The sequence below is a fragment of the Parus major genome, chromosome 4A, assembly GCF_001522545.3.
Source record: "Parus major isolate Abel chromosome 4A, Parus_major1.1, whole genome shotgun sequence".
NCBI lineage: Eukaryota > Metazoa > Chordata > Aves > Passeriformes > Paridae > Parus > Parus major.
The window spans coordinates 16,131,817-16,143,802 of record NC_031772.1 but is presented as its reverse complement, the minus strand read 5'-3'; the positions used below and the strand labels follow the sequence as shown (position 1 = coordinate 16,143,802).

The 11,986-nt window shown below is 56.0% G+C and overlaps 2 protein-coding genes across 3 annotated transcripts; both read left to right on the top strand.

The window, feature by feature from the left end:
• Positions 1–26: 26 nt before the first annotated feature.
• On the top strand, positions 27–5,664 carry TAF7L (TATA-box binding protein associated factor 7 like). Its single transcript, XM_015625927.2, has 11 exons — positions 27–233; positions 1,180–1,258; positions 1,424–1,557; positions 1,904–2,030; positions 2,227–2,285; positions 3,286–3,358; positions 3,745–3,861; positions 3,963–4,151; positions 4,253–4,365; positions 4,644–4,703; positions 5,242–5,664. Exons 1-11 carry the CDS (start codon positions 168–170, stop codon positions 5,284–5,286), a joined length of 1,062 nt encoding a protein of 353 aa, XP_015481413.1. The 5' UTR covers positions 27–167; the 3' UTR covers positions 5,287–5,664.
• A 125-nt stretch (positions 5,665–5,789) lies between these two features.
• On the top strand, positions 5,790–9,269 carry LOC107203699 (aryl-hydrocarbon-interacting protein-like 1). Of its 2 annotated transcripts, XM_033514094.1 has the most exons (7): positions 5,790–6,235; positions 6,851–7,030; positions 7,235–7,423; positions 7,500–7,676; positions 7,790–7,931; positions 8,313–8,453; positions 9,118–9,269. In XM_033514094.1, exons 1-7 carry the CDS (start codon positions 6,140–6,142, stop codon positions 9,159–9,161), a joined length of 969 nt encoding a protein of 322 aa, XP_033369985.1. In that variant the 5' UTR covers positions 5,790–6,139; the 3' UTR covers positions 9,162–9,269. The 2 variants fall into 2 exon arrangements, with proteins under 2 accessions (XP_033369985.1, XP_033369987.1); XM_033514096.1 differs by lacking the exon at positions 9,118–9,269 and having other exon boundaries at positions 7,235–7,421; positions 7,522–7,676; positions 7,790–8,393.
• The last annotated feature ends 2,717 nt before the right edge of the window (positions 9,270–11,986 follow it).

Here is an 11,986-nt window from a genome sequence, read left to right as displayed (position 1 = left end):
CCGCGGGGCGGGCGGGCCCGGGAGCTGAGCGGGAGCGGGGCCGGGAGCGGGGCCGGGGCTGAGGGAGGCTGAGGCACCGGCAGCCGTCCCGGGCCGGGGTCTCCGTGCAGGAGCCTTCCCGAGGGCGAGGTTGACCGCGTGTTTCTGGCAGGGCTGGAGGAGGCGGCATGAGCAAGGGCAAGGACGATGCTCCGCACGAGCTCGAGAGCCAGTTCGTGCTGCGGCTGCCGCCGGTAAGAGCTCGGCCCGGCCCCTCGCGGCCCCATCGGGTGACACCGAGCTCAGCCCGGCTTCCCGGCCAGCAGCGGCTGCGGGAGGCGTTAGCAAGGCAGTGGGGAAACTGCGGGTCTGGGATGGGATGTGGAAACAGGCTGGGTGCTTTGGGGGCCTGGGTAGCCTGTTCCAAACATTTTGAACGGATTTTCCACGGCCTTCCCTAGAGAGGTGCTCCTGCCACTCAGAGTAGGAGGCTCAGAGACAACCTAGAGGGTTTGGGAGGACCTTTCTGTAAGGGTACAGTTTTAACAAGTACTGGCTGTTTAGTTGCAGTGGCTATAAGTGCCCTTGTTGCTGTTTGTTAGGTGCTTAAAGCTGAGACTCTCTTCTGGTGCCCAGAAAACTGGGATGACAGGATGATAAACTAAAGCACAAGTTCCACCTCACCATGAGGAAGAACTTTCCATTGAGAGTGGCAGAGCACTGAAACAGCTGGCCAGGGAGGTTGTGGAATGTCCCTCTCTGGAGACATCCCAAACCCAGCCAGATGTGTACGTGTATCACCTGCTTCGGGTGACCCTGACTTGGCAGGGGGTTTGGGCTGGATGATCTCTTCTTCCAACCCCCATTATTCTGGGATTCTGTGAGACTGTGTCCTGCTGAGACCACAAGGGCTTGATGAGGGGAGCTCTAACTCCACGGTGCCGTGGGGCTCTGGCAGGTGTCTCTGTCAGGGACCTCACACCTCTGTCACAGCTGTGTCATGCCAGGGGTATGGAGAGCACTGGGAATAGCAGAGCCATGAGGTTAACGTGGTGTTGAGAGGAGGGTGCAGCTCACCGTGGGTCTTGCAGTTGTTGTCTAGCATGTGGATGGCAGGTGTTTAAAGCTGGCTAGGTTGGGCAGAAGCCTTTGGTAATTCTTGAAGGAAGCATATCCGCTCCTGAAGAATTCCCTTCTCAGGAATATGCCTCGACTGTGCGGCGAGCAGTCCAGTCCGGGAATGTCAACCTGAAGGACAGGCTCACCATTGAGCTGCATGGTGAGTGAGCAGGACCAGGGCATCTGGTCCAGGCACCTCTGCCTGTCCACAGGTGAAGCTGTGCCACTTGCATGTGTTGTCCTGTGGAGTTCCTGCTGCCCAGGGCTGTACTGCCCAGGGTGGCTGTTGAGCCCCAGCACTGACCTGTCCCCTGGGTGTCCCCAGCGGATGGGCGCCATGGGATTGTCCGTGTGGACCGAGTGCCACTTGCAGCCAAGCTGGTGGATCTGCCCTGCATCATTGAGAGCTTAAAAACCATAGATAAGAAAACCTTCTACAAGACAGCAGATATTTGCCAGGTATGAGCTGTCCTTCTTGCCTGCACCAACAGCTTCATTCATTGGTCCCCTCTCCAGGAAAACCCTTGTACACTTTTGCAACTGGACACTCATTATAACATACCCAATTCCTGTATGTCACAGTATTAGCAGTTTAAAATTCCCCATTCCACTTGGTGTTTAGAAACCTCATTCCTGAAGTGTGAAATGTGATTGTCCTTGTGACAGCTTAACTGCTGCTGTATCCAGCTGAGCCGGGGGTGCAACTGTGTTTCCCATACCCTGTGCCCCTGAATCCCTTTGGCTCACAACATGCAGCGGGCAGTCACTGTTCCTTCACATCCTTGTGTGCATGTGGGGATTCCAGATGCTTGTTTGCACTGTGGATGGTGATCTCTACCCACCTTTGGAAGAGCAAACTGTGACCACTGACCCCAAGGCAAACAAGAAGAAGGACAAGGACAGGGAGAAGAAATTCATATGGAACCATGGCAGTGAGTAGAGGCTGTGCCAAGCCCCTCCACCCCAGTACCTCACATCTGAGCAGGGTGCTCACAGCTGCCAGCTACTGGTGGTGCTGCTGCTCCTTTCCACAGCTCTCTGTTGCAGAAGGGATCTTCTCCCTTCTGACACATGTTTGTCTCACTGGGCCATCTGTCTGACACATGAAATCTGTTTCCTCTATCACAGTCACTCTTCCCCTGAAAAATGTACGGAAGCGGCGATTCCGGAAGACAGCTAAGAAGAAGGTGAGTTGCTTCTCACCCAGAGGCAGATGAAATACCCACGGGCTAGGAGGGCAGAGACATTAGAGCTGTCATGGTGATTTGTCCGGAAGTTACGTGTTTTTGTAACATTTGTTCACTTTTCCTTGCCTGAGATGAGGATGATGGTAGGATAGTAGATTTAAACACTTCTTTGGGTGCTTCCTCTGTATTCTATACTCCTGAGGGGAAAATCCTCTGTGCAGAGTACTGCTGGACCTCATTCCTGTGGCTGCCTTGACACACCACATGTCTTCCAGCTCATAGAGAAGAAAGGAAGAAAGACTCACATGGAAATGAGGCTTCACTCGTTCCTGCTTTCCCAGCTTAAATCTTCTCTTTATGCATGGCCCATTCCCTTCCCCAAATAGTACCACTGTCATTTCAGCCGGGGGAGTGACAACAGATGGAGCACAGAGACTGTCTCTGTGCATATGCACAAGCCAGGCAAGGTGCTGGGGAGATGCAGCACCCTGAGGCTGGGAAGACTTGTTCTTCTCTCCTTTGCAGTTTCTGAGAACAGGGTTGAGTGTGATTTTGCATGACATTTGGGAAACAGATTACTTGAGACATTCTTGTAGCCCACAGGAGAGATTTGATATCACTGCAGTAAAAATCCTGACTAATTTAAAAGTGAAAAATGAAGCTTTCTTTTGAGTAGGATGGAAGGAGTTGAGTTGAGTTGAATTGAGTTGGGTTGAGTTGACCGTCAACACCTCAAGGACTTTTTGCATAAACACAGGAAGTCTTAAAAAATACGTAGTATAAGCAGAAAAGTTAGGGCACTCAACCTACCAAGGTACAAAAAAGATGGATTGTTTTTGGGGAGGGCACATAAATTACTTCACAGTTAAATATGAGCAAATTCTGAGCTGAAAGCAGAAGATAAGAAAGCCTTGAGGGAGAGGCTTGTAGTTGGCCAGCACCAGAAGCATGCACCAGGCATTTAAGAGTGTCTCTGTTCTCTTTCCTCTCTCTGGCCCAGTATATCGAGTCTCCTGATGTGGAAAAAGAAGTGAAGCGTCTCCTGAGCACTGATGCTGAGGCTGTCAGTGTCCGTATCCTTTTAGTGGGAAAAAAAGCTCAAGAGTAGGACAGGACAGGACCTGTGTGGGACCTGGGGGCTCTGGAAAGAACAAGCTGAGCTTTGTGTGGATGTGGAACACTGGGAGATAAACACACAAGAGGCACTGAAGTTTTGGAGCTTCATCTTTGCCTTGTTCAAAGCTTACTGTTTCCTCAAGGTTACCTTCTTGTGGACTGTGCAGTTGTACTGAGAAGGAACTGAAATAGTAGAGAAGTCATCAGAGAAGAGGTCTGGGATATTTCATCCTGGGTATCCATAGGTACAAGGCCAGACTACTTGGAGTGGCAGTCATCTTCCATTACAACTGCATCTTCCAAGTTCCTCTTTTTCCTTTGACTCACCTGTTCCTGCTGTCAGGCTGGGAAGTCATTGCTGAAGATGAAACAAAAGAAGTGGACAACCATGGTTCACTCACCAGCCTGGACATCTCCTCCCCGGGGATGTCAGGGCATAAGCAAGGCCATGGCTCCTCAGGTGCAGTGGGGAAGGCTGTTTTATTTCTAGTTGTGGTTCCTGGCAGGCAAAGGGCATTGACAGGTCATGAGCTGTGTTTTAACTCTTTTACCCCCACCTAGAACATGATGAACTGCGGGAGATATTTAATGATATCAGCAGCAGCAGTGAGGATGAAGATGAGAGGGATCATCATGATGATGAGGACCTGAACATCATGGACACCGAGGAAGACTTGGAGAGACAACTGCAGGACAAGCTGAATGAGTCTGATGGGCAGCAGCAGGAGAATGAGGGGTCCAACCAGATCGGTGAGTGGCCAGCAGAGCATGGCACAATTGTTGGGATGCCCGGCAGGCTGTGCCTCCGAGCTCTGCTGCTGCTCTGGGTCTGAGCTCACTCTCCCTTCCAGCCATGGGCATCCAGAAGCAGATTGACAACCTGAAAAGTAAACTCCAGGAAACTCAAGACAGGAGGAAGCGCCAGGAAGATCTCATCATGAAAGTGGAGAACCTTGCCCTCAAGGTGAGAGCTGTCCTGGGATCTCTTCAAACCTACTTAACACTGGATCACCATCAGATCCAGCAGGCTGATTTGGAGATGCCAGGAGCCTTTGCCTGCTGAGTTTAAAATTGCTGTGGTGTGGCCATACACACTCCAGCATTTCCCTGTGAAGGCAAAGTAATTTTTGACACTGGAGGAGATAAGGGGGTGCTTGTCACTGCACCAGTTGACACGTTGTAGCAGCACCCATTCTGTTGAGAACACACTGTTCACTGTGGTCTCCCTGTCTGTATCTGCAGACCCGTCTCCAGGCCGTGCTGGACGAGTTCAAGCAGCAGGAAGAGCGGGAGAAGCAGCAGGTGAGGAGTGGAGTGGGAGGTACTGGGGCACAACACGGTTCTAGGCTTGGCCTGACAGAGTTCCTGGAGTCTTCTACCACAGCAGCTGCTGTGAGCTCCAGTGCTACAGGTCAGGTGGGGTTGTACTTCATCTGTAGTTGAATGGAGCTTCCCAAGGCAGAAGGAGATACAAGGAGTAGGGTTGGCTGCAGCATTCTTTCTGGAGGAGCCAAAACATGTCCAGTCAGCAGCCCAGAGCTGCCAGGATTGCTGCCTGGGGTAAAACACCATACACAAACCTGTACAAGGAAGGCAGTGGCTGCAGGGTTATGGCAGATGTCCTGCCTGGGCAGCTCTGTTCCAGCCAGGTACCAAGGCAGGAGGTTCTCACTCTCAGATCCCTGTGGGCAGTGCCAGTTCTGTCCCAGAGGAGCCCAAGCACAGCTCCAGGCAACACACAGCCACTGGTGTGGGTGGAAGATGTGCAAGAACACAAAAAGGCCAGGGCTGCCTGGGGTCCCACATGTGCCTTGTGTAATGTCTCCCTCTCTCTTCCCAGATGGCATCCCTGCAGGAGCAGCTGGAGTCCCTCATGGAGAAGTGAGGAGTGGGCCTGGGTCTTCATGAGTAGAGCTGGAAGTGGTGGTCAGCTGCCACACTGAAGTATTTGATTTTTTGGTGATTTAGTTGCACACTTCTGCTGCCACATGTGCTGCTGGGCAGTGGTAGAGGGTCCATGTCCAAAGCTGATTTCACATCCACTGTGCTGGGTTTGGCTGGTGGAGCTAAAGAATTGAACTATGCCTGTGAGAGCAGCCTAAACAACAGATTTACTGTAAATAGCCAGCACTGGCCTCCCTGGGACAGCATGGTGCTGGGTTCTGCATCTTACTGACTCTTGAACTTGATGGGCTGTGGCCTGGTGTTTGAGGAATGCTTATATCTGCAAACCAAACTCAATAAAGTTTCCTGTTCAACTCTGGTCTGTTCCTTTGTGGTCTTCCAACCACACAGCCCCTGGCAGGGAGCCATGCCTGGGCATCTTTAGTGGGGCATTGCTGGGCTCCTTCCCCAAAGTGCTCTTCATGGAGCTGGGTCAAAAGTGCTGTCACTCGGTGGGAGGAACGAGGCTCTCCTGATCAGGGAGTTCCTATAATTCCCCATAGACTCTTCAGGCAAATCCCAGATTAACCTGACACGGTGGGAAGAGGATTAGAAGGGTGGTTACAGAAAGCAACAGAGGACACGGGGGCTTCAGTGAGTGTGTGCTAGGAGGGGACACTCCTCTCACAATCCAAGGGCAGGGGAAGAAGGCTCTGCCCCAGCACAGAAAGGAAAAGGTCAGCAGGAGCCCTGGAAGACAATGTGTATGGCCAGATAGTCAAGAGACACCTAAGGAAGACATGGAGCTGTAGAAGGGCCAGAGTGTGCTGGGTGCGTGTGATCTGTGAGCAGCCATGGAGGAAACATACCTGCTGAATGTGGAAGGGGTCAAAAAGAAGATTCTGCACGGAGGCCGAGGGGAGCTGCCGAAGTTGCAGGATGGGAGCAAGGTAAATTGTCTGGGTTGTTCCTGCAGAGCCCTGGGAGTGGGAGCAGGTCTGACATCCCTGCCCGTTATGGTTCACAAGCCCAGCTCCAGGTCTGGGGAAGAGTGAGGGCCCTCACAACAGGGGTGCAGAGGGGCTGGTTTGGGCACAAGCAGACACATTTCTCACAGGGACAGCTGGCAGTGCCTCACCTTGCGCTGTGCCTGTGACACCTCCTCCCCCTGGCACCTTTGGAGCTCAGCAGCCCTGGCAGGTTGCTGAAATCTGCCTTTCCTGCTGTGTGCAGAGCAGGAATGAGATGTGCCAATGGGCTGTTCCTGGGACATTTCCCAGCCTCTGATCACCGTGGGTTCCACCAGTCCTGGTGCACACTGTGAGAGCACTCTGTGCACTGGGTTAGAAAGGGGGACCCACAGGGAGAAGCGAGCTATAGCATGGATGGATGTTAAGACATTTGACCATCTGCTTGCTGTCTCAAGTGGGCAAGAGGCACAATCTCCTGCTGTGGAGGGAGAGCTGTCAGTCAGCTCAGCACAGTGCTGGGAGCAGGCTTGACCCCACAGCTGAGGTCATGGTGGCTGCCATGGAGATCTCACCACTGGGCTCTCTCTGGGGCAGTTCACCTTCCACTTCCAGACGCTGAAGGATGACTTTGAGCGGACGGTGATCGACGACAGCCGGGAAGCTGGCATGCCCATGGAGATCATCATGGGCAAGATGTTCAAGCTGGAGATCTGGGAGACGCTGCTCAGCTCCATGAGGATTGGGGAGGTGGCTGAGTTCTGGTGCGATACCATTGTGAGTGAGGGGCCCATAGACGCCCACTTCCCTCCTTCCTGCAGAGCCAGGACACAGGACCCGTGTCATCTGCATCCCAGAGATGCTCTGGCCTTGTCTGGTGCAAACTCAGGGTGTGACTTGGCCTCAGCACCAGGGGTCTGCCCCAGACAAGGGGGTGCAGATGGCTCCCCAGGGCTGAGCGGGGCACTCCCCTCTTTGCAGCACACAGGCATGTATGCCCTGGTCTCCAGGGGCATGCGGAGGATTGCAGAGGGACGGGACCCCCTGGAAGGGCAGAAGCACCGCTGTGGCATGGGCAACATGTTTGACTACCACAGCACGGGCTACGATGACCTGGACGAGCTGCAGCGGACGCCACAGCCTCTCATCTTCATCATGGAGCTGTTCCGGGTAAGGGGGATGGTGGGGATGGCTGCCAGAGCGGGAACAGCTGGGACAGGCCGCTCAGCTCCTCCTGCTTGGGCAGGTGGAGGACCCCTCAGCGTACAAACGTGACACCTGGGCCATGAGCAAGGAGGAGAAGCTGGCAGCAGTGCCTGTACTGCACAGCGAGGGCAACCGCCTCGTCCTGCGCAGGGAGTTCGCACAGGCGGCAGCCAAGTACCAGGAGGCTGTCATCTGCCTCAGGAACCTCCAGGCCAAGGTGAGCAGGACCAACACCTCCCCATCCCTGCCTGGGTCACACCTCAAAGCACTTCCCTGTGTGCCTTGGGAGGGGATGGACACAGCCATGAGCCAGGGGTGCTCGTGGGGCAGGAGAAGCCGTGGGAGGATGACTGGCTGAAGCTGGAGAGCCTGGTCACGCCGCTGGTGCTCAACTACTGCCAGTGCCAGCTGGAGCTCGGCGAGTACTACGAGGTGCTGGAGCACACCACGGAGCTTCTCCAGAAGCACAATGGTACCTGTGCCCTGCATCTCCCTCTCCTGCTGTGCCCACGGCTCCCAGGGACTCCATCCTCTGAATCCCCCATCCATGACAATGCTCATCCTGTGTCCCCCTGCCTGTGATAGCACCTGTGTCATCTGGATCCCTGTGTCCCAGTTTGCCCTGCCCATGATAGTGCTCATGTCACTGGTTTCCCCTGCCCACAATGTCCCCCCAACCACCACACCATCCTTCCCCTTTCCACGATGATCCCTGCACTCCCTGTGCCCTGCTGCCCGTGACCACCCCACACCCCACAACAGCTTCACGTCCCCTGGTCCCCAGGGTCTCCAGCCCCTGTGGCTGGTGGCCCTGAGCTGCAGGACCCCCAGTGAGGGCTCTGTCTCCTGGCAGACAATGCCAAGGCCTATTTCAAGCGGGCAAAGGCCCACGCTGCTGTCTGGAACGAGAGGGAGGCACGGGAGGACTTCCAGCGCGTGGCTCACCTCGACCCCTCCATGGCGGCCGCGGTGAAGAAGGAGCTGAAGCAGCTGGGCGAGAGGATGAGGAAGAAGCACGTGGAGGATCGAAAGCGCTACCAGGGCCTCTTCCAGTCATCCCAGGGTCTGAAGGCCCGTGAGGGGTGGGAGAGCAGGGAGGTGGGTGATGGGGCTCCTCAGGGTGAGGCTGGGGTCCAGGAGACCCCTGGGCAGGGGGAGCAGGGGGCTGAGACTGAAGTAACAGAACAACCCAGGGCTCCTCAGGCAGAAGAAGGGACCCCCAGGGCTGGGGGTGAAGGGGCAGCACCAGGAGGAGCGGAAGCCCGGGGAGAGCCTGTGGGAGAAGAGGTGGAAAGGAGGGACTGGACAGCAGTGGGGGAAGAAGCAAACCTGAGCACCTGTGGGGTAAAGCCAGAGAGTCTGGGAACAGAGGAGGAAGATGAGAAAGAGGAGGAGAGGGAAGAGAAGAAAGAGGAAGAAAAAAAGGAAGAAAAAGAAGAGGAAAAGGTGGAGAGGGGGGCAGAGGAAGAAGATGGAAAATTGGAGAAGGATGGGGAGGTAGACAAGGAAGAAAAGGAAGACAAAAGGGAGAGAGAGGAGAGGGTGGAGAGGGGAGTAGAGGAAGAAGGTAAGAAATTAAAAGAGGATGAAGAAGTAGAGAAGGAAGAAGAAAAGGAAGAAAAAGAGAAGAGGGAGGAGGAGGCAGTAGTGAAAGGGAGAGTGGAGAAGGACAAAGAGAAAGAGTGTCTACCGGCAAAAATAGAAAAGCCTGAAGCAGGGCACTGGGGGACAATAGGGGAAACAAAGGCAGCAGGGTTAGTGCAGGGGTTGGAGCAGGGAGCCAGTGGAGCAGAGGGAGCTGGCACAGGGAGTGAGGCCCAGGCTCAGCCAAAGACAGCCCCACATCTGGGGCCTCCCAGCAAAGGCCTGGAGAATGAAACATCTGGGGAGGCTCTGGAAAAGGTGAGCTGCAGGGAGCAGGGAGCAGGCAGAGGACAAGAAAATGCTGGGGAAGCCAACATCCCCACAGAAAGCTTCACCCCTGGGGAAGGTGAGGAGCTGGGTGGAGGAGCAAAAATACCCCCGTCCCCCCTAGCAGACAGAGCAGGGGATGCTGCACCCCTGGAGCAGCCCAGCAAAGAGCAGGGCTGTGAGCAGCCCTGAGCAGGCCACTTAACCCTGCTTGGGGGAACAGCTGCCAGGCCACTGACAGAGGCACAGCACAGGCAGCAGGGCTCCTGTACCCTGGGAGGGAGCCCTGGGGCTGGGGACTGGCCTGGCAGTGACAGGGGAACAATGCTGTCCTCACCCTGACACCGCTGTGCAGCCCTGCCCAGGCTCCAGCGCCTTTCAGCTGGGCGCCGCCGAGCTTTCCTGGCTGAGAAATAAAAGCTCTTCCCTGGCACCGCAGGCTGGATCTGTTCCTGAACGTGCTCAGCTTCCCTGATCACACTGCACACCTCCTGCCTCACCCTGCAGCCCGTGGCACAGGCATGGGGCACTTTGTGCTGCTCTTGACAGGGGTGGTGAAGGAGGCTGCATTTCACCCCCCTTAAGCTCCTGAATCTTTCTGGCACAAGTGTCCCCAGACTTCCCTGCAGTGGCACCGTGTCAGGGTTTTCCCAGCAGTGCCAGCCCTTCCAGGCAGGGGTGAGAACAGGTCCAGCCCAAAAATTGTCTGTCCTGGGCAGGCTTCACCATCAGCCAAGTCTGGGCAGTGGTGAGAGCCCCAGAGCCCCTGGCCTTACCCTGAACTACTGTTCATCTGAATTATGGTGCCACAAAGGCACAGCAAACACTGGCAGCAGCTGAGGCTGAGGCACCCAGATAGCTCTGGGCACTGAAAACTTCATGGAGCTCCAGAGAGAAGGGAGGGAAAGGACTGCCCTGCCTGCCCAGCATCCCACTGCTCTCTACCTCCTGCCTGGGGCTGAAGGGTTTCCTACAGCCAAAATTCCTGGGTGACAAAGAGGGACTGTCCCCACACAGCCCCTGTCCCACCCCTCAGGCAGCCACATGGCCTGAACAGACCTTGTGGGAAGAGGATGAAGAGGGTGTCTGGGGGACACAACCTGTGTCTGGGGATCCTGGGGCTCTGCTCACAGCTGCTGTTGTGCCTCAAGTGGCGTGGACAGCCAGGGTGACACAGTGACTGTGTCCCAGCAGCCCTGCAGGAGCAGTGCCAGGATGGCACAGCAACAGGAGCTGACTCAGCCGAGACGCACAGAGAGAGGAGGCCAGAGCACTTTTCCAGCTCTCAGTATAAATACAAATTTATTCTCTTTCCAGAGCAGAGATGCCACAAAGCAGTGAGGACAGCAGCACCACAGTACATGGTTACCAGAGCATTAGCCAGCCTGCTCCCCTCCCTGACACACCCTGGCTCCCAAACACAGCCCAAGCACCCAACCTGGCCACCTCTGCTCCCCACACCTGCCACTGGGGCCAGCAGCTCTGTCCTCATCCTGCCCTTTTTCTTCCTCCAGTGCCCCCCAAGGCTGGATACTCCTGACCACACCCTCAGGCCAAGCCTCACTCTGCTGCTCCCCAGGCTCCATCCCGTGTCCCTGGGATAACAGAGGGGTCCAGCTGGGTCTCACAGGCTGGCCTGTGGTCCCTCTCACCCACAGCCTGACACAGCATGCCCAAAGCCACCCTAATGCCACCACACTGCCCTCCTGCCACTCACCTGGCCAGGGCAGGGGACAGCAAGGACAGCCACCCACACTGCTGCCAGCAGACACTGGAGCACTACATGCTCAATAGTCCTGGCTGTAAGGCTCACACCACCTTGTCCTTGGTGTGGGAACTGCTCCTCACCTCTGCCAACACCCCAGAGCCACCCCAAGCCCACAGCCCTGGGCTGACACCCTGCCCTGGTCACAACCTCCCCAGAGAGTTCAGTATGATGTCCCATCCCAGCCAGCAACAACAGCCCTGGCTCTGTCCTTGCAAGCCCTGTTTAAATCGGATGTTTCACCTCAGTGTGCAGCCCTACCCTATCCCGAGGGCTCAAGCCTCCCATCTCTCCACCCCCTGTGTCTCCAGAGCACCAGGACCATCTCAGCCCCACCTCTGGGTTACCCTGCAGCACCTGACTCTGCCTCTTTCTCGACATAACAGCACCAGACAGCCAGCCCGAGGGACCCCTGGGGACCTGGAGCCACCAGCCCCACGCTGCCCTGCCAGCTGGCAGAACAGCCTCCCTGCACTGCCCCATGGGACCCCTCCCAACCAGGGCCTCCAGCCCCCCACTCAACTCAAAGGTGGGGACAGCAGCAGGGCAGCTGCTCACTGGGGGCAGCAAGGAGGGGTCCTGCCTGTCCTGCTGCCCACCCACACTGCCATGCACTTGCACCAGACCAAGGTGGCCCCAGGGCTGGAGTGTGGCTGGAGAAACCCTTGAGGCTCCCCAGGGATGGAGCTGGGTCTGTGCAGGACAGGCTCTCTCTGCCATGGCAAAGACACAGATCCCCAGGAAACCAGGCAGGATGAAGTACCTGCTGTGGGTCCAGCCCTCACTGAGCTCCCTCACAGCAGCCCTGCAAGGCAACACCAGCAACAGGGAAGGTGCTGGCTCCCCTGGGA